This window comes from Ursus arctos, unplaced genomic scaffold (assembly GCF_023065955.2).
Source record: "Ursus arctos isolate Adak ecotype North America unplaced genomic scaffold, UrsArc2.0 scaffold_17, whole genome shotgun sequence".
NCBI lineage: Eukaryota > Metazoa > Chordata > Mammalia > Carnivora > Ursidae > Ursus > Ursus arctos.
This window is the reverse complement of record NW_026622841.1, coordinates 43,272,364-43,295,081: the sequence shown is the minus strand read 5'-3', so window position 1 is coordinate 43,295,081 and position 22,718 is coordinate 43,272,364. Positions and strand designations below refer to the sequence as shown.

General features: G+C 36.7%; 1 protein-coding gene across 1 annotated transcript in view; it reads left to right on the top strand.

Annotated features, from left to right (window-relative positions):
* TAF4B (TATA-box binding protein associated factor 4b) overlaps nt 1-20,212 on the top strand; it is a 127,278-nt gene extending 107,066 nt beyond the window's left edge. Inside the window, exon 15 of the mRNA XM_026496135.4 lies at nt 18,313-20,212. Coding sequence (XP_026351920.2) covers nt 18,313-18,480 — 168 coding nt within the window. The 3' untranslated portion in view covers nt 18,481-20,212. The remainder of the gene's footprint in view (nt 1-18,312) is intronic.
* The last annotated feature ends 2,506 nt before the right edge of the window (nt 20,213-22,718 follow it).

Below are 22,718 nucleotides of genomic sequence, written 5' to 3'. Positions count from 1 at the left end.
ACACAACAACTAACCAAGATCCCATATTGGTTCACTGACCTGTGGAAGTGAGAGAAAGTCAGGTGGAAGCCACTAGAGTGTCATCAACCTACCTAAGTAATCAACTATTACCTAGAGAGATTACCGAACTACCCTTAAGAATTTGTTCACTCCTGTCACATCCCTATTCAACTCATCTGTTTGTTATTGAAGAAGACAGATGGATCTTGGAGAATGATGGTATGTTATCATAAACTTAATCAGGTGGTGGCTTCAGTTACAGTTGTTCCAGGTGGGGTTTTGTTGCTGGAACAAATCAGTGTAACCCCTGGCATTTAGTATGCAGATAGTGATCTGGCATATGGTTTTTCGCTATATACTTATTAGTAAAAACCATCAGAATTAGTTTGCTTTCAACTGGTGGGGTCAGCAGTATACCTCCGCTAACTTATCTCAGGGTTATATCAAGCTTTCTGTCATAAGCTAGTCTCCCACAGGACATTTATGCTGATCCATTATATTGATACCATGCTGGTTTGATTTGGTGAGCTGGATATAACAATTCCTTTTGTTGGTAAGGTGCATGCATGCCAGAGGGTGAGGATAATTCCCACAAAAATTCAGGTACCTGTTATCTTGGTGAACTTTCTAGGAATCCAGTGGTTTGGACTATGTTGAGGTACCTTTTCCAAACCAAAACAACAACAACAACAACAACAACAAAACCTGCTATATCTAGCTGACTTCTCCCATCACAAAGAAAGGGGCGCATTTGGATTTTAGAGGTAATATATACCTCATTTGACCTGAAATGAGGACTTCCCCCACCTTTCCACAAACCTTTCTCTGCTCGTTGACCTCACCAGGAGCTCCAAAGCCTACCTCTTTCACTCTCTGGAATCTATTCTGTCTGCTTTCTCTATTTTATTTTCAGTGGGTCCTTTTCTGTCAACTCCTCCTGTGTCCCTTTCTTATTCCCATCACTTACACCTTTTGATTTCTCAGATTGGTGATAAAAATTCACTTTACAGAGGGACTTTTTAAAAAAATCACCAATTTTTATGTTTAAAATTTTTATTTTCATCAAGAAACATGTTTATTGTAGAAAATGTAGAGAAGGAAATTAAATTATCCACATCCTATCACATTTTTACAAAATTCACAGAATGAGAATATTGGCAATCTACTTTTTTTACTTAACATTATCATATATACCTCTTATCCATGTCATTAAATGTTTTTCTACACATTTTGTTGGCGTACTGTAATTTATCCATCTCTCATTGGACATATTTTAGTTTCTAATATAATGAACCTATTTATAATTGTATGAACCTATTTATAATTAAATCTTTGACCATGGTTTTGTTTTTAAGATTTTATTTATTTATTTATTTATTTGACCGAGAGAACATGCGAGCACTAGCAGGGGAAGAGTCAGGGAGAGGGAGCATCTGACTACCGCTAAGCAGGGAGCCCGATGTGGGGCTCAGTCCCAGGACCCTGGGATCATGACCGGAGACAAAGGCAGATGCTTAACCAGTTGAGCCACCCAAGCACCCCCATGGGTTTTCTTTTGTTTTGTTTGTTTGTTTTTCCAGAACTAGAGTTGCAAGGTCAAATGAGATATTTATTATTAAAGTTCCTTTTAAAAAAATATTTACTGCTAATTGCTGTCCATGAAAATTGAACTAGTTTGTATTTCTACCAGCAGTATATGAAAGTATGTATTTATTAGTATCTCAATCAGCACTGGATATTGTTATTTTAAAACCTTTTTTTTTAAAAAAAGATTGTGTTCATTTTTTGATAGGGTAAGTGAGAGAGAAGGAGCAGGGGAGGGGTAGAGGGAGAGGGTGAAGCAGACTCGCCACTGAGCAGGGAGCCCAAAGTGGGGCTTGATCCCAGCACTCTGGGATCACGACCTGAGTTGAAGGCAGCTGCTTAACCAACTGAGCCACCCAGGCATCCCTATTACTTTCAAAGCTTAATGCCATTTGTTATCTCTTAGCTTTTGGTTAATCTCCTTTCTATTCTCTATTTGGAAGAGATGGCATTTGTATTCACTTATTCATTTATTCAGTCACCCAACTGTTTAGGTACAGTGGTGAAAAGAATAGAACTAGGTCTCATCTTGCTTGGAATTTATAGTCAAAGAGTTAGTTTTCTTTATGGCCGCTGTGCTGGATATATGCTGGTCTGGCCTATTCTGCCTTATAACTGAGCGTGACAGGACACCAGTGATGAACCTTGTTAGCATGGTGGGCCTTTTAGCATTTGGCCATGGATGCTTGTGGTTAAACTGGAAATTAGTATAATGTATATAAAATAACATTATCTGTGAAGAGTTGTTGGTGAACTTTTTAAGATTCCCATGTCTTTTCCTTGGGTATTTTTATTGTTATATTCCTCTGCTCCATTAATTATTTTGGTCACCATTCCTCCTGGGGCAAAGTAGTGTTTTAATGATGTTTTATATGTAATATTTGAGGCTTTGTAAGTTTTTTTTTCCTTCAAAGCACTTTAATTATAGTTATAATTATAGTTAGCATAATAATGGGCTTACGCTAAGAAAGATTATTTTTTTTAACTTATCAAGCCTTAAGATGATTCCTGTAAGTTGTCAGGCTCCCAAGAAGCAGTTTTTAAAAGTGTGTCTCTCTGCATACTGTTTCTGTAATTTAGACTAGTATTACTCTCCTCAGATTTCTTGAATTGTAGTATTCTCACATGACCAGTTATACCGTTATGCTTACTCCCTAATGTACTAGTAGCTCTTTGTTTCAGCCTTGTATGCAGCTATTTGGTTCCAACTTTAGTGACTATGAGAAGCAAGAATTGCCTGTGTGATATACGGCTGCCTATACTAAATATCAGGCCTTAGAGGGTTTTCCAAAGTGATAGATGAGCGCTAATTAACAACAAACTAATGTTTATGGGAAAAGTGGTTGGTAATTCCTTTGCTAAGTATGTCTTTCCAATGACAGTTAATTTCTCTGTGAAATTTTCCCAAAGTAGATGTTCAGATTGTCAGCAAATGTTACCAGTGAAAACGCAGGTTTACTTGGAAAGCAGTATATCTGCCTTAAATATTGCAACAGTACTTTCTGATAACATTTAGAGTATATTGTTGAATTCCTGTTTATGCATTTTTCCCAAGAATTCCATAGAGTATTAAAAACAGTAAGTATAAGTTGCTTTCAAAATGTTTATTTGAACTTGTTTGTATGACTTATCAGACTGTGCCAATCTTTCAGATATAATTCACATACCATAAAATTCAGTGTTTTAAAGTATATGGTTCAGTAGTTTTTAGTATATTCCCATGGTTGTGCAACTATCTCCATTATTTAATCCCAGAACATTTTCATCACTCCAGAAGGAATCTCCATAGCCATCGGCAGGCACTCCCTCCCACCTCTTTCAACCACTAATCTGCTTTCTGTCTTTATGGATTTGCCTGTTCTGGGCATTCATATAAATGGAATGATATAATATGCGGCCTTTTGTGTCTAACTTCTTTGACTTCACTTGATGTTTTCAAGGTCCATCCATGTTGTGGCATGTTATCAGTACTTCATTCCTATTTATGGCTGAATAATATTCCATTATCCATAAATTATATGGATATGTGACATTTTGTTTATCCATTCATCAGCTGATTGTTTATATACTTGGCTATTACAATTAATGCTGTTATGAACATTCATATTCAAGTTTCATTTCTTTTGGGTATATTCCTAGGAGCGGAGTTGCTGGGTCATATGGTAACTCTGTGTTTGACTTTTTGAGGAATTGTCAAACCGCCTTGCATAGCAGCTGTATCATTTTACATTCCTGCTTGCAATGCATGAGGGTTCCAGTTTGTCCACATAATGGTCAACAGTTGTTATTGCCTGTTTTTGGTTTAGGTTTTTTTTTAGTAGTCATTCCAGTGGGTGTGAAGTGGTCTCTCATTATGGTTTTATTTTGTATTTCTCTAATAACTAATAATGTTGGACATCTTTTCATGTCCCTATTGTTCATTTGTATGTTTACTTTGTGGAAATGAAGTGCAGTCAATCTATCTTTTTCTTTGCTTGCTTTTGCTTTAGGTATAATATCCAAGAAAGCATTGCCTAACCCAATGTTACAGGATTTGTATCTTAGAGTGTTATAGTTTTAGCTCTTACATTTATTTACATCTTTGATCCTTTCTGAGTTCATTTTTTATATGGTGTGAGATGGGTTCAAATTCATTCTTTTGCATGTAGATATCCAGTTGTCCTGGCACCATTTTTTGAAAAGACTATCCTTTCCCATTGTCTTAACACCCTTTTTGAAAATAAATTAATAGTAAATGTATGGGTTTATTTCTGGACTCTCTTTTCTGTTGATCTGTGTGTCTGTTCTGTCCTTATACAAATACCACAGTGTCTTGATTACTATAGCTTTGCAGTAAGTTTTGAAATCAGAAAGTGATTTTTCCAACTTGATTCTTTGTTTTCAAGAATTCTTTCAAGAGTTTCAAGAATTTCAAGAAATTCAAAGAATTTCAAGGTTCTTCGTTTGGGTATTCTGGGTCCCTTACATTTACATGTGTATTTTAGGATTACTTTGTCAATGTCTGCAAAAAAGGTAGCTAGAATTTTGATACAGATTACATTGAATTTATGGATCAGTTTGTGTAGTACTTCCATGCGGAAGGGAAGGGGCAGAGAGAGAATCTTAAGCAGGCTCCACATCCAGTGCAGAACCCATTGCGGCCCTTGGTCTCCCAACCCTGAGATCATGACCTGAGTCGAAGTCAAGAGCTAGACACTTAACCAGCTGAGCCACCCAAGCTCCCCAAAGAGAAGCTTTTTAATCACGAATTCAGTTTCTTGTTATAGGACCATGTACCAGGCATGTAGGTGGCCTTACATCCCTTTCCATTCTTTAGTCTTGTTCTCAGTGTCCATTCTTGAATTTACATATGTCAGTAAAATGCTAGTAGCCTAACCTTTCTTGTCATTAAATGATTGTTATGTTTTGATTGCAACATGAAAGGCAAGTTTGAATATTGAAACCATAAAGCAAATTAGTTAACATCTGCCTGACTTACCTTAGCATGTTTGCTAATTTTCTGCCACAAAGAACACCTTGGGAGTATCCTGATTCTTTTCTAAGCCTGCTGTTGCACATTCGTGGGCCATTTATAGGGTTCTGACCATGATAAATCATCTTCTGGATTTATCACTCCATTTAGTAATTTGGTTTCTAATGTTATTTCTTGTCTTACAGTTTGTTGCTATTGACAGTATTGTCAGTGGTTGTATTTGGTTTCCCTAATTAGAGATTTCAACAAAATCAGTTGTTCTTCATCTTCCCGAGTTGGTCTTACATATAGCACATAAAAGCATGGACTTTTTTCTTTTGAAGATTAAGTAAAGGTAGTCATTAGTTAAATTATCAGCTTTGGAATTAAAATGGTATGGTAGATTAAGTCTATTAACTGGATGATTTTTCATGCTGCTTACATATGCTTTGGCCATTAGCTTGTAGACTAGTGATTCTCAACTGGGGGCAGTACCTGCTCCTTTGGAGTGCTTAGAAATTTGTGGAGTATTGTTGTTCTGACACAGTGACTCAAGAGTTGGACTGTGCTACTAGCATTTGGTGACAGGGAGCCAGTGATACTAAACATCATGCAATATGAGAGGCAGATCCACCCAATCAAGCTTACTCAGAATTCTAATAACACCCCCATTGAGAAATGCTGACACTTAAATTTTTCAAGCACTTCAATAATACTTATAATCTCTTGAGTTGAATATATTCTAGAGTTTTACAATATCTTCTAGGTAACTTTTTATTTACAAACAACTTTTCACATAATGTTGGAATAAACATTTCTTTGTCCACATTCTCTGTACCTGTCATAATATTTGTGAGTATAGAATTCTGACATCACAGTGCTTCTCAAACTTTTATACCAAGCACACCAGACAGTAGAGAAGAGTAATCATGTTCCTTTGGGGGAGTCTCAAGGAGGGAATGACTTTTAAAACTTCAAAGGAACTTTGCACTTGTTTTTAAGATCAAGGTGTAATTTATTTACAATAAGATGTGCTGGTTTTAATTATAACCACTATCCCATATCAAGATAGAAAACATTTCTGTGACCCCAGAAAGTTTTTTCATGCCTTTTCAGTCATTACCCCTGCCATCCAACCTTTTACTTCACAGTTACTGATCTAATTTCCGTTACCATAGGTTAGTCTTGCCTGTTTTAGAATTTTGTGTAATTGGGGATCATACAGTAATGTACTTTTTTGTTTTTAAATTTTCACTCTGTGTGTATGTTTTTGAGATTTATTCACTTTGCACATGTCAGTAGTACATTCCTTTTCAGTGTTGAGTAGTACTCCATTGTATAAATGGTCCATAATTTGTTTATTCATTGGACACTTGGGCTCCTTCTAATTTTTGGCAAGTACAAATAAAGCTGCTATCAACATCCCTGTAAAAGTCGTTTTGTGGACATATGCTTTCATTCTCTTAGATAAATACTTAGGAGAGCAACTGTTGAATCATAAGATAGATGTAGGTTTAATTTTATAAGAACTTTAAACTTTTTTCAAGTTGTGCCATTTCACACTCCCTTTAGCAGTGTACTTTTATTTTCATGAAGGTGTCTTTTGGAAGAACAGAAGGGTTTAACTTCGATGAAGTGTAATTTATCATTTTTTTCTTTTATAGTTACTGCTTTCTGTATCCTAAAAAAATTAGTGTACCCATAATTTTGAAGATTTTTTTTCTTAGAAGCTTTATATTTTACGTTTTAAGTGTTTGATCTTCTTATATTTTAAGTGTTTGATCTTCTTAATTTTTATATCTGATCTGAAGTTAGGGGTTGAGGCTAATTTTTTAATATACAGATATCTTGTTGCTCCATCCCATTTATTGAAAAGACTTACTCCATTTACCATGACTTACATTTAAAATCAATTAACTGTGTATGTAGAAGTACATATTCATACTTCATTCTGTTGATCTGTTTTTCTATATTTATGCCAAAACCACAGTCTCTTGCTTACTGTAATAATTTTGAAATCCAATAGTTGAAATTCTCCAACTTTGTCCTTTTTCAAGAGTGTTTTTTGACAATTCTGGGTCCTTTGCATTTTCATATGAATTTCAGCATCTTCTTGTCATTCTTACAAAAATGTGTATATATGTGTTAGGATGGCATTGAATCTATAGATCAGTTTGTGAAGAACCAACATCTTAACAGTCGTGAGGCAATATGAGCTTTGTATATCCTTACATGTATTTCTGTCATCTTTAATTTCTCCCTGCAGTGTTTTAGCTTTCTATTTAGAAGTCTTCCAGGTCAGGATGCCTACGTGGCTCAGTTGGTTAAGCATCTGCCTTCAGCTTAGGTCATGATTCCAGGGTCCTGGGATCAAGCCCCACATCGGGCTCCTTGCTCAGCGGGGAGCCTGCTTCTCCCCCTGCTTGCTGCTCCTGCTGCTTGTGCGCGTGTGCTCTCTCTCCCTCTGACAAATAAATAAATAAATCTTAAAAAAAAAAAAAAAGTCTTCGATGTCTTTCATTACATTTATACATAGATACTATTTTCTTGATGCTATTGAAATGGTATTTTTATATTATACTTTTCAGTTCATTGCTAATATAGCAAATCTTGTATCCTCCAACCTACTAAGTTTACCTAATTGTTCTGTAATTTTGGATGTAAATTCCTAAAGATGTGCTAAATAATCATGTTTACAAATCAAAATAGAGTACTTCTTTCTTTCCAGTCTTTGTGCTTTTTATTTATTTTTTCTTGCCTCAGAACACTAGCTAACATCCCCAGTATTGTGTTGAAAAGAAGTGGTGAGGGCGGACATCCTTGCCTTGTTTCTGATCTTAGGGAAAAAGCACTCAGTATTTAACCTTTAAGTATGATTTTGGCTGTAGGTTTTTTATAGAGGAAATTCTTCTCTTCCTAGTTCACTGAGAACTTTTCTGATGGTGGGTGTGGAATTTTGCCAAAGCTTGTCTGAATTTATCTGATTATCATGAGTTTTCTCCTTTATTCTCTTAATTTGATCATTTGTATTTGTTTTTTAAATTTTAGCCAGCTTTTTAATCCTGGGATAAATCCCAGTTGGTCACAATATAAAATGATTATTCACGTTGCTGGATTCTATTTGCTGTTCATTCGTTTTGTTTAGTATTTTTGCCTCTGTGTTCATGAAAGATATTGGTCTATAATTTTATTTTATTTTATTTTATTTTTAAAGATTTTATTTATTCGACAGAGATAGAGACAGCCAGCGAGAGAGGGAACACAAGCAGGGGGAGTGGGAGAGGAAGAAGCAGGCTGATAGCAGAGGAGCCTGATGTGGGGCTCGATCCCACAACGCCGGGATCACGCCCTGAGCCGAAGGCAGACGCTTAACTGCTGTGCCACCCAGGCGCCCCTGGTCTATAATTTTAGCTTGTTATAGTGTCCTTGTTAGTTTGAGCTTGAGTTATGCCAGTGTTCGTTCTTCCTCTTTTCTTTTTTTTTCTTTTTTAAAGTGTTTAAGTGTCTAAGATAGGCCTTATTTCCTCCTCAAGTGTTTGATAGTATTTACTGATGAAGGCACCTGATCAGGCCAGGAGTTCTTCATGTGAGGAAAACTCAATACTAGATTCTCTCTTTTTGTGTGTGTTAGTATTTGAAAGTTGTGTTTCTCAAAGAATTTTTGCATTCATCTAGATTGTTGGAGACATTCACATAAAATTATTCTTTGTATCTCGTTGTTGTCTTTTAATGTCTGTGGTGATGTTATTTTTTCTTTCATTCCTGATATTGATCATTTGTGTGTTCTCTTTCTTCCTGATCAGTCTAGATGAGGGTTTATGTTTTATTAATCTTTTCCAAAAACTAACTTATGGCTTTATTACTTTTTTAAAAAATGTTTTTCTATTTCTTATGTCATTGATTTCCACTCCTATTTATTTCCTTTCTTCTAATTCCATTGAGTTTAATATTTTCTTTTTCCAGCTTCTCAGTTGAGGTGAAGGTTGAGTATACTTTTTTATTCTAATATAAACATTTAACATTATAAATTTCCATTAGTTTGTGGGAGTGAAGCCAAAGCAGAAAAGCTCTAATAATTGGATATGTTGTGTTCTTATTATCGTTAAATTTAAAAAATATTTCCTAATTTCCTTTTTTGATATCTTCTTTGAAATACAGACTGTTCAGAAATGTGTTGTTTAATTTCAAATATTTAGTGTTTTCATTATGGTTAGAGAACATATTCTGTATTTCAATCCTTTTAAATTTATTGAGACCTGTCTTAGCATATGGTATATCTTAGGGAATATTTCTGTGCACTTGAGAAGGATGTGTGTTCTTTAGTATTGAGTAAGGATCTATAAGTCTTCTACATCCTTACCAATTTTTTTTTGGCTGCTTGTTACATGGGTTACTGAGAGAGGTTTATAAGTTGTTTTCTTTTTTTAAAACTGTGGTTTTACATTTGTCTGTTTCTATTTACCAATCTTTGCTTCTTTTATTTGATGGTCTGTTATTAGGCATAAACACATTATGTCTTTCTTATGAATTTCCCCCTTTTGACATTGTGAAATTATTCTCATTTCTAGTAGTATTCCTTGTCTTAAAGTCTTACTTTGTTAAATATTATTATAGCCACACCAAATACTATTATGCTTAGTATTTGCATGGTTTATTTTTTTCTGTCCTTTTACTTCCAGCCTATCTATGTCTTTACTTAAAGCTGGTCTCTTATGAATAGCATATAATTGAGTTTGCGATTTGTGTCTTGTCTGAAAACGTATTTGGAGTGTTTAGTCCATTTATATTTAATATAATTTCACTGTGCTTGAATTTGGGTCTGTCATCTGGCCATTTATTTTGTTTGTCCCTCTGTTATTTTGTTTCTCCTTTCTAGTCATCTTTTGAGTTAATTATGTAGTATTTAGTGTGATGTTCTATATCCTCTGTTGACTTTTAACTATGCTCCTCTTTTATTTTTTTAATGGTTGTATGTATGTATCTGTTAACAGGCATAGTAGATATCCTTAACTGACTACACTCAACCTTGAATTAATATCACATCACATAAGAGTTGAAAACCTTTTAACTGTATGATTCTATTACACAAGTCCCTCCCATCCTTTGTGTTATTGTTATCACCTTTTTACTTTTACATATGTTTTTAGCTCTAGTACATTCTCATTACTTGGTCATAATCTTTTAAGGAGTTTATGAAAATAAAAATAGTTTTTATATTTACCACTTGCAGTGCTCTTTTATTTTTCCTGTAAATTCATATTTCTTTGTAATATCATTTTCCATCAGTCCTATGCAACTTTCCAACTCTAGAATTACCAGAGTTTTAAATAAAGCTACAATTAGTACTGAAGTATATTGGCAAATTTACCTTTAGTTGTGAGGCACAACAACCTTTACTGATATTATCGTAGCTTTTCTTAACATTAAGATCCTCCAAGGATAAAATCAAAGCTGGTTCTGAAAGAAAAAAAAAAAGTTAACTAGCAGTCCTTTGAAGTTTTCATAAAGTAATAGGTAAAATTTATCTTTGGACATAGTTTGAGTTTTCAGAGGACTTTGTAAGTGTCTTAATTAAAGGTTAAAGAAAATAACTGTAGTGTTAAAAGGAAAGTTACTACATTTCAGAGTTTGACTCATTATTTGGTAATCTGTTCTTTTTTTTTTTTTTAAGATTTTATTTATTTATTTAACAGAGATAGAGACAGCCACTGAGAGAGGGAACACAAGCAGGGAGAGTGGGAGAGGAAGAAGCAGGCTCATAGTGGAGGAGCCTGATGTGGGGCTCCATCCCATAACACCGGGATCACGCCCTGAGCTGAAGGCAGACGCTTAACAACTGCACCACCCAGGCGCCCTGGTAATCTACCGTTCTTGCGTGTTGTATTATTTGGTGGGCTGAAGCAATTCCTTTTTGGAAAGAGCGACCAAAAAAACAGCCTTTTGAGCAGTTTCATCCAGTGGCAGCTTGGTAAGGATGAGTGGGTGAGATAAGTTGTTAGAAGGCTGGATAATGCTTAAGAACAAGCTACCAAAGGACTTAACATTTTCTCCCAGATTTATTTGGCTTAAAGCTAAGAATGACAGCAGGATCTTGATTATAAAGCCATAATATGGCTCATTTTCATTGTTAATTCACATTAGTGATTTATTGGGTGACACTAGACATATAATCATACTACGACATTGAATGAATACCAGCTAAGTGCTAAACGCTGTATAAAATATTCACAGCTCCAAAATCCTTCCCTTTTAGCGAGTGAGAAAATTAAAGAGGTAGTTGCATTGTGCTGAATGCATGTGACAGTAAAACAAAATTCAGAGTATTACTGAAGTATACAGGACTTGCACCTGGTCCAGACCTGGGGTAAGTTTGGAATTGTAGCACTGGGGAAACAAGTACCTGAACTGAGTTTTAAAGAACTTAGTAAGGTAATGTGATACGAGGATGGGACAGAGAGATTGGAAATGAGTTCAGGAGGAGAGAATTACCTGTCTTGGAGCAAAGAGGAAAAAAGTACTCTGTGGCATACTCAGTAGTTTGGGACAGGAAGAAAGAAATGAGAGGTGAGACTGGGGAGAGGCTTTGGTATGCTCATGGATGACTGCATATGTCATGCTTGGATACTGGGACTGGGTCCTATAGATTTTTATCTATTGGAGCATTTTGATCAGGAAAACTGTTATCTGATTATTATTTTAGAAAGATCATTCCCACTTCAGTGTGAGCAATATTAATAGTGGAACTAGGGAAGTTGCTTAAGAAGGTTGTTGAGGTAACCTAGGCAAAGGATAATGACAGTAAAAATATAGAAGGAAGCATATGATTTGGAAATCGTTAAGAGGTAGAACTGATAAGTGACAGATGGGATGTAGAGGAAGAAAGGGTTGAGGATGACACCCAATTTTCGGGCTTAGGTATTGAAGGGGAATGGTATTGCCATTCCCATAAGTAAGAAAGAAGAAGGGAAGAGGAATAATGGTTTGAAACATGAGGAATTTCGGATACATTAAGTTGGAGACTTCATTAGGAAATTAAACAATGAGGTCCGGATTTTAAGAAAGCATTCTTTTGGAGATAAAGGAGGGGAATGTCATTAGCAGAGAAGAACCGGACTTATCTTTATGTATCTCTCCTAATGACACAACTCGAAATAGAACTCAGAGCCCATGATTACGTGCCATATCAGTCTGTTTAAACATATTATTTCTATAAAAGACTGTTGAAACATGGATACATAGAAATAACAAAATTCTGGGGCAGAAGATAACATGTAGGGTTGTCAGTATTCTGAAATAACTCAAAAGGAATGAAACGAAGGTGATAAAAGCTGCAGCTCTGTTGCTTCAAAAGTTCTTCTCGTTGACCAGCAGAGGGTGCTCAATCCTGAAGCTCAGTATTTTTTGCTCTGTGCTGCCCTTAAGGCCTAGAAGCTCAGGTCTTTCGAATATAGATTTTTCGTGTTCTTCTTCTTCTTTTTTTTTTTTTTTTAATGTTTTTTTATTATGTTAGTCACCATACAGTACATCCCTGGTTTCTGATGTAAAGTTCGATGATTCATTAGTTGCATATAACACCCAGTGCACCATGCAATACGTGCCCTCCTTACTACCCATCACCAGCCTATCCCATTCCCCCACCCCCTCTGAAGCCCTCAGTTTCTTTCTCATAGTTCTTCTTACACAGGGCCAGGCATCCAGGATCGTTTTATTTATCCTTGCTTCCAGGACTTAGAAGATATTTGATTTTTTTTTTTCCTGGAGCCAGTCTTCATTGTACCCCCTGTTCCCATGTCTATTCCTTGTTTCCTCCCTAAAGTTTAAGAGTTGAGTCCTCAGGTTAAGAGCTGCCATGGGGCATGGGGTTAGGATAAAATCAGGAGCAGAGCCTGAAAATGTAATGAATCTTTGCCTCTATTAAAAATGCCCAATTTTTGTTTCTAGTTAATTATTAAGATTCAGGGACACACTTGTTTAGTTAGTCTTCTGATGCCGGGAATAAAATGCAAGAAGTTGATGTTAGCTTCTAGAAACAGTATTGATAAGCTTGGTTGGGTCTCTTGAGCATCAAGTTCCTCCAGTATCTGATTGGAGGAGCCGATGAAAAACTTCCTGTCCTGGGATATATCCTTTGTCCACCTGCCACATGTCTGAAATGCCCATTAGTCTAGCTTTAGGCATTCAGAGCGCCACTAAAACTCAAAGATTTCACTGGAAGGAACAAAGTAAATGTGGCAGGAGAAATTAAGTTAGTTAGGACTTAACAGAATAGGACATGGGCAGGAAGTTTATTCTAATTAGTTTTAACTGGGGGATGTCAGAAAAGATCTGGAACTAGAATTACACTATTTCCTGTTTATAAACCTTCAAACCTCCCAACTGACTAATGAACTAATTTATTATAAGAAGGGCTAACACTTATAGAATGTATATTGTGTGCTAGGCAGTGTTCTCATTTAATCCTCAAGACAACCCTATGAGATAATTACTGTTACTGTTTCTGTTTTGCAGATTAGGAAACTGAGGTACAGAGAACTTAAGTAATTTGTCTGAGGTTGCTTATGGAGGAGACAACCAGTGCTCAGCACTGTTCAATCCTCCTGTATGTCTTATGCTGCCTAGCACAGTTCCTTGCCCATAGTAGATGCCCAGTAACCCAGGTAACTTTTAAACTGTATCAGTGTGTGATCTAGCATGAAGCTAGTGGATGGCAGTTTTTAGAAACAGAGGCCCATACGAAGTCACTGAGAACTTCAGCAAGATTCATGAAGCTTCTGGGCTCATGAAGATCATTTTTGCTTTTCACTTAGTATAGCAGTAATAGAGCTTAAGGAAATGTGGAAAATGAAGTAGACAAATTTTCAAAGATTTTACTTCACAGCACCCACTCCATTAACTTGAGGGAATAAAAGTTTGGATAACTGGTTATTTTTAATTAGTGTTATTCTTAAAACAGTGTTATTTCTCTGAAATCGGTAACTTATGGTATTCAGTTTTTTTCTTATTAGAGAAGAATTCCTCAAAATAAAAGTAAGAAACTTTGTTTAGTGATGGAGTTGAACAAAGTAATGAATGAAAGCTAACTTAATTGACCTAACAGTAGTAGAGTATGTGAACATTTAGGTCTGATTATGATTTTAAGAACATTTGTTGTGCACTTGGTAAGTGAATTATTTCTTTCATCCTCTTTGACCTTTCTCTTCATTTGCCTACTTTTATCCAGGTGAAGAATCCAAGTTAAGGAATATCCTCATGTAGAAAGATGATTGGGGAAACACCCTGTTTCAGAAATAAATAGTACATTGTCACAGGGTCTTTTTCTTTTTCCTTCATACAAATTCTGGTCTCTTAACCACATTAGTGTTCTTTGTCATTGATAGTGTAATGTGACCAGAAATCAGCCCTAGAAAACTTTGGAAAAGGGACTTGGTGAAGTGGGAGAAAATTAAAGCTGATGGTGAAAAGGCAGGTTTGAGTTTTTATGGCTTTAAGTTAGCCACGCATTATCCACTCTCTTAAACATGGGTAATTGAGAGGTAGCTGCTTATTCTTGCCCGGTCATTGTGCAACTGTCAAGTCAGAGTGTAGGCATCCCAAACCATAAGCATAGGAATAAAAATGCTATATATTTATATCCATGTTCAAGAAAGATGGACTTTCCTAAGTGTGTCACTGTTTGGGAGAAGAGAATGCTATCACCTTTGTAAAGTTGTGAATTATGAAAGACATTTCTGTTGGGTTACTGAATGTCCCTTGGGGTTTGTTTCATTTATAACATTGCCTTGGGCCTTCTGCTACATCCTGTTGGAATGACCTTCTTTTCAACCCCGTGCTGGCAGCTGTAATACGGCTCTTTCTCCTGAATCCTTTAGGCTTGTCACATGACAAACATGAACTGTGACCCCTTTGTTCTTTACCCAGATGATTTGGTTTCTTTAATTTTTTTCTGTTTAACATTTTTGCCTTATTTCCTTTCCTTTTTTTCCCTTTTTGCTCCCTTTTTTATTTCCTACCTAGACAAGGGTTATTGTGGGGTTTGGGGAGCATTTTAGTTTTTTTATTAAAGTATAATACTGATGCAGAAAAGCAGACAAATTAAAGCTCACTGAATTTTCATAGCACAAGCACACTCATGTAGACACTACTCCAGTCAAGGCAGAGCATACCACCAGAACCTCAGATAACCCTCCCTTGTCTCCTTCTGGGCACTACTCCTCTCCCCGCAAGGGGAATCATTGTCCTCACTTCCATAGCTCTGAACTGTATAGAAATGGAATCAAACTGTATGTATCCCTTTATGTCTGGATCCTTTCATTTAATATTTTTGTGACATTCATCCATGTTACTCAGTTTGTTACTACTGTGTAGTATTCCATTTGTATAAATATTCCACAACTTACCTATTCTAAATGGGCATTTGGGTTGTTTCTTGTTTAGGGCTATTATGAATAATACTGCTAAACATTCTCATACGTGTTTTTCGGTGAACATATGATATAGTTCTGGGTATTTACATAGAAGTGGAATTGCCAGGACATAGTGTATCCAGCTAGCCATTTAATTTCAAAATTCATATAAAACACTAAATGATTTTAGGCAAACTCTTAGTACTTGAACATTCATAAACAACTATCGATTCAGCGTTAGCATATTATATCTAATTTTTGGCTAAGAAAAATACCTCTATTTAAATGTACTACAGTTTAAAAAGAAAAAAAATAAAATAAATGTACTATAGTTTTAAACAGGTAATTCCTATATACAACAAAATTGCCACTCACTGTCCATGATGCGTTTTATTAACTGTCTTCCTAATGTGTGTTTTTTATCCAGTTTTCCAAAGCTGAGTTGTCCAGTCCATTCTGCAAAAATCTTTTTTTATTAAAGATCTTTATTTATTTGTGAGAAAGAGAAGGAGAGCTCACAAGCAGGGGGAGTGGCAGGCAGAGAGAGAAGCAGGTTCTCTTCTGAGCAAGGGCCCTAATGCGGGACTCGATCCCAGGACCCAGGGATCATAACCTGAGCCGAAGGCAGATGCTTAACCAACTGAGCCACCCAGGCATCCCCATTCTGCAAAAATCTTATGAAAATATTGAGATGGTGATAATTTACAGTAGTTAAGATTACATCTACGTTATACCACCTCTAAGTGGTAATGTTGACAGGGAAGAGGAATGTGCTAGTGCTTGACTTCCATGCTTAGCTGAAGTTACAGAGGCGGACACTTGTATTTGTACAAACTGCATTCATTACTAAGAACCTTGCAGAAGTGGTGAGAGACTAGCTCTATACCATAGATGGGCTCTCGGATAAGTAGTCAGGCAGTTGTGCAGGCAAAGGAATGTTTTTCTTTCTAAAAATGTGGACTTCCCAAAATTTGTTCCATGGACCCTTTTGAGCAAGTTTAACCTAACGAGTATAGAAATGTGATTGTGATATCATATTCCCCCCAAATTGCAAAGCATCTTTCAAGGAAAGTTTATTTGACCATCAGATAAAGTGCCCCTCAGTCAATCTGTGAACATGCATGGAATTAAGTTGACTTGTTTTGACCACAGTGTTATTGGAGACCTTAAAAAGGATTTCTTTCTCCTTCATCAAAACAAAGCAAAACAAAACAGAAATGTAGAGGGAGTAATTAAAATTTGATAGTTATAAAAGGATGGTTATGGAACCAGAAGTTTTGCTTCCTGTGTTAGGTAAATATCTTTTCTTACATAAGTCTTTTGGAGGGTGAAAGGAGAGTTACCAACCCTATTGAGATGTTTTTGGGTACAAAGTAGGGTTTTAAAAAATAATGAGAAAATAAAGGATATCACCTTTACAAGATTATCCTTTGGGGGCTCCTGGGTGGCTCAGTTAGTTAGGCGTCTGCCTTCGGCTCAGGTCATGATCCCAGTATCCTGGGATTGAGCCCTAGGTCGGGCTCCCTGCTCAGCAGGAAGCCTGCTTCACCCTTTCCCTCTGCCTGCTGCTCCTCCTGCTTGTGCACTCACTCTCTCTCTCTCACTCTGCCAAATAAATAAATAAAATCTTTTAAAATTATCCTTTGTCTAAAAATTCTGTATTTTTCATTTCTCTTTCCAATCTTTTTTGTTTGTTGGTTTGTTTTAATACTGTTGTGTAAACACTGATATTTAGAAAACTGTCTTAGTATAAGCATATTGGGTTCCATTCATTTTTGAATGACATTTAGGGCCCACATTGGTTGATAGTCCCTATCTTCAAAAAGCTTATGATCTAGTGGGTATGTAGTTGTGGTGGTAGCATATACAAATTACTGTAATACTATGTAAGGTAATTACTGCAGCGAAAATTCCTTTGGTGGGGGCAGCAAGTAGACCCATTTGAAATGGGTCTTAAAAGATGAATTGATTGGTCTGGAATGGCCTTTAGCTGATCTTTATCTGTTGGCCACATTTAAGATGCTTTGTAAAGGAGCAGTGGGAAGTAAGCCCGTAGGGAAGCCAGGTGATGAGTTGGTACCTGATTTGGTAGATAATACAGGACAGTGACTAAGAGCACTCACTTCAGATCCAATTAGAAATTGAGTCACAGTTCAGTTTTGCTATGTGACTTTGAACAGGTTGCGTAACCTATCTAAGCGCAGTTTTCTCATTTGATAAATGGTGACAGCACCCATGTAACTTGCTGCAGTGTAAAATGAAAGAAAAGGGATCGTGTGTGGGAGGTGATTCACACAGCTGTCAATATAACAAGTGCTCAGGTAGCTTCTCTCGATAGCAGCGAGCCGTCGAAGATTTTTGAACCACAGAATGGTGGGATATGAACCATGTAAGGCTTTTTCTTTCACTTTTATAATTGATATACAAAAGACTGCACACATTTAAAGTATACAGTCTGATAGGTTTTTACACATACACCTATGAAATCATCACCACAATTGAAATAATGACCACATCCATCACTCCCGGAAGTTTTGTCTAAGACCCTTAAAGAGAGAAGTCTGGCCTTCAATGCACAGCAAAGAATGGAGTGAAGTCGAGCCTGGAAGTGAAGAAATCAGTTTAAGAGGCTGTCACCATGGTCCAGGTGAGAGAGAGAGAATGAATGAGGTCATGAGCTAGTACGGAGGCAGTTGGCCTCCCCCCAAGAGATGGGGCTGCTGAGGGACAGGGTTGAACCTGCTGCTTCATTGTATTCTCTCTAGCACCTATCTCAGTGGCCAGAAGCTAGTGAGCTCTTCCATTCTGAAGACAGTTTTTCCCTGTATGAAAGATTGCTTACTTTAAACTTTTTTCTCTCTTTATTCTGTTTAGGGCTTAAAAGACAATCTTCTTGCTTCTGGGACATCCAGTCTGACAGCCACCAAACAGTTGCTTCGTCCAAGAATCACAAGAATCTGTCTCAGGGACTTGATATTCTGTATGGAACAGGAAAGAGAGATGAGGTATTCTCGAGCTCTATACCTTGCCCTTCTGAAATGACCACGCACTCTCCATCCAGATCCTTGCTGTTTACTGCCAAAGAAGACATAAAGAGCATTGTGGCACTCTCCTGAAATTTCAGTTTCTGGAAAATAATCACCAATAGGGAAGACCATTGTTTACAGTTACAAACTTTTATTAAATCTTATTTATACATCCCATGGGGTTCTTAATGACTAGAATTCAACTTTGTCTTCTGGAAATTGGTTAATGAAATACAGTTTATACAGACGTAGGCTTCTGCCTATGTGTGCATTTAATTACAGCAAGTTAAGGCCCTATTTGGTACCACCTGCTTCATTTGCCAGACTGTTAACAGGTGAGGTGATATCCCTAATACAGCCAGCGTTAAGATGCAGGTGAAAGAAAGGAAGAGTCACTACTTACGAGGCAAACTGTATTTCATCCTCTACTGAACCTGTCTCAAGGTGTTAGGTTTTCTGGGCTGGGATCAGAAGTTGCCTAGCTAATTGTGACAGTCACCTTCTGTAGTTGCAGGTGACAAGCCACAGATTAGGGTCTGTGGCAGCTTTGGTCAGCTGCATCCCAGTGTTTTCAAAACTGAGGCAAATGGGAATCGTTTGTGCCTGAGGTTGCTGTTCTCTGGTTCATCACCATGGGCTACTTCTGATACCAAGTGAGGGGACATTCTTGTCAGGGAAGCTGTAAAACTGTAAAACAGGAGCTCACTGAATATATACCTCACTGGAAACTGGAAAAGGTGGGAAGTACTGGAAGGAATGAAGGGGCATTGCATTCCACCTGAGGAGGGGAGAGTGAAAATGGAATCCCAGAGCGGGAAGTGTGTGCTGCACAGGCTCCCTCCATTCCGGGGGTGAGATTGGAACTCCAACGCAGCTGGTACGGGTTTTGTTGACAGGACAAAATCACAGTCCAACCAAAAAGGAAAATGTATCAAACATTTTCAAATTTGCAGTATTTCAAAAGGAAGAAGTTATTTTTTTTGTTTTGTGTATTGTTTTAAATCTTACGGATAGTTTTGTAAAATCCTTTTCGTTACTGTAAGTTTTAAGCATCTTGTTGCATTTAAAAAACCCTAATTGATGATTAGAAATTTTTAACAATAAGACTCCATTTTGGATTCAGTACTCAGAAGGTAATGTCAGCATCTCATTGTTGGAGATCTTGTCTCTAAATGTATTATGAGAAGCATGTTATATATATATGCAAGATATATATTCATCTGAGGAGGAAGCTGATGTTTTATAAAGCAAACCCTCTTTTTTTTTTTTTAATTCCACTTTGTGGCATGTAGCTGGTGAAAAGTAATAGCTGTATTTAGAATCACATACAGAAAGAACCAGTAAGTCCTCCAGGAAGGCTAAAAAAAATGAAAAACAAAACAAACCAATAAAGAAAAGCTGCTTTTTAGGAAAGGAATTCAGGGGAAAAAACACACCTCCATTATGTTACTCCTCATCCTGTTCTTCCCATCAGGACTGTTGCAGCCATGTTCTATACAGTAGTAAATGTTAAATTGGCCACATTTTTTTGTTTCAGCAAGTTATTATGTAAAATGCTAAAAATTATGTATATGTTAAAAGAATACTTTCAGAAGAGATCTGTACCTAAAGTTGTTTTTGTATATTTAAATGCTTAGCTTTATTTTTTGTAAAGTGCAGCATTTTCCCATATTTGTGTATAATCTTATTGATCAGATGTTTAAAATTATTTCAAATACTTCATTAAAATAATTATTTTATTATAAGAATAACTTTGCTCAGTCCCTGACTTTGAAAACCAGTATCTTTAGTAGTAAGCCCCCACAGCCGAGGGCCGGGCAATGGATCTTTCTTGGCTCTGATTGTTACTTGCTTTGGAGTATCAGCATTTGGGTTCCAGAACCTAACTTCAAATCCAAGTTGCTGTATCACTTTCTTTGGAATAGTTGTGAATTTGCATGCTATTTGACTCCAAAGAAAGTTAAGCATATTCATTACAAAAGCTTTTCTTGGCCCACCAGGGTTTTCTTACTAAAGTATTCTTTTTCAAAATTTATTTTTAATATATATTTTTAAACTCGTGTCGTGAAGTGTATCTTACCCACAAAAGAACAAATACAGTGTATCCAAAGTATTCTTCCGCTCAGTTTGCAAAAATGGTGGCCTTAGGGTGGATTTGATCTATAAATGCATTCTCTGTGACTCATACAGTGTTGCCCACGTTTTAATTTACAAAAATCTATATTTCCACTTCTTTTGAAAAATCAGAAGATTTGGAGTCATTAGTTATATCCTTGTATATGGTAATCCACTGGAACCATCCAGTGCCTATTCACTTTAGATACGGGGGCATAAGTTTACCTTCCCTGGTACTTAAAGAACTCTTTAAGTACTGAAGTTTGTGACTCTCTGCCTTCAATATTTATCTTGGGTAATGATCAGTAAGAGTAAAATACTGGAAATTCTCTTGCCTTTTTTTTTTTTAGCAACTTTATTGAGGTATACTTTATATATAAAATTGACCGATATTTCATCCATTTACTTTTAATGTGACTGACCTTTTAAATTGTTTCCTCTTGAGTATCTTTAAAATCCAAGATCCTTCTGGTAAAAAAAGAGCAACATTTAACATTCTTTTAAAGCTTGTATTTCTTAAAACCTGCATTTGAGGTAAATTTCGTTTTGTTAGAATTTTGGCAAAACTTTATTTAGAATTAAGGCCATTTATACTAATTATGTCATGGTTGCAGCAAAGAACACACATAATGTTAGGGCATATTTAGAAAAATATGGAACCAAGATCTCAGGCCGATTAAGTTGGACTTTATCCTTAGTTGTATAATGAACCAACTTGTGTTTTTAAAAGTCTGACCTCAACAAGACTCAGTGATCCTGGATGAAATGAAAGTATAATACGTCATATGTTTATACACGACCTGGTAGCTAGTTTTTATTTTATTGCTGTGAGCAGTGTTACCTTTTCAGACACTTTTCATACTCCTCCCTGAACTGAAAGGACTTTTTTTTTTCGTGTGGGCATGATTTACATCTGGTACCAGTATCTTTTTCTCTGACTTTTTAACCAGTTCTGACTATTTTCATATGTGTTTCAATTGTATTGCATTGGTACATTTGCTTTTTTACTGAAGTTGTTTCACAGGTTGAAAATTGGTCCTCAGTAGAATTTCTTTGCCATATTTTTCTTTTGGGAAACACTGAGAGAGTGCCGTGCAGGCAAGCAGCCTGCGGTTTGCCACCATATACCTGAATACTGACTGGTAGGTGAGAGGAACAGGCCTGTAACAGTGAGATGTTCAGAGTTTATGTAGACCTAACACATTGAATATGTGTGGGAAGAAAATACTCCCTAGGAACTCATTTTAAGACTTTTGACTTTGTGGATAAACCATGAGAGCAATTTTAATAGCAGCTCTTCTCCTTTAAGATAATAATGCAGGTTGACACCTTTCTAAGTTTTCTTGTTGTAGGTGGTATTGAGGCGACATTGCGTTGGCTGCCTATCTCAGTCTTGTCTCTTACCAGTTGTGTGACCCAGGGCAAATTATTTAACTTTTCTGTGCCTTTGTTTCCTCATCTGGAAAATAAAAGACCATAAGGAAAATGAACACTTAATATTTTTGGTGCATTTCTTCCTATTAAAAAAAAAAAAGGATTTATTTTTTCTAGAGAGAGAGAGAGCACACAAAAGCAGGGGAGGGGCAGAGTGATAGAATCCCTAAACAGACTCCCAGCTGAGCATGGAGCCCTACACCTCACAGGGCTCAGTCCCAGGACCTCAAGATCATGACCCGAAACCAAGAGCCAACTGACCGACCAACTGAGCCACCCAGATGCCCCACTTCCTACTTTTTTCCATAGTACGCTATTTCTTTTTTTCTATGTTAAATCTGTAGATGTGTTAGGTCATACTATTGATCCAGCTTGGTGTCCTTTCCTACATACCATTGGAGATGCTGGGAGAAAATAAGAAGAGAAACACAACCAGGAGAATAAAACATTCCTTTCGAAGTCTGTCATTCAAAGCGGTATTAAGGCCATGTTTCTCATTTTCTCACACAGAATTTGGATTTGTTTAAAACTATTTCAGGGGCGCCTGGGTGGCTCAGTCCTTAAGCGTCTGCCTTCGGCTCAGGGTGTGATCCCAGCGGTCTGGGATTGAGCCCCACATCAGGCTCCTCCACTGGGAGCCTGCTTCTTCCTCTCCCACTCCCCCTGCTTGTGTTCCCTCTCTCGCTGGCTGTCTATCAAATAAAT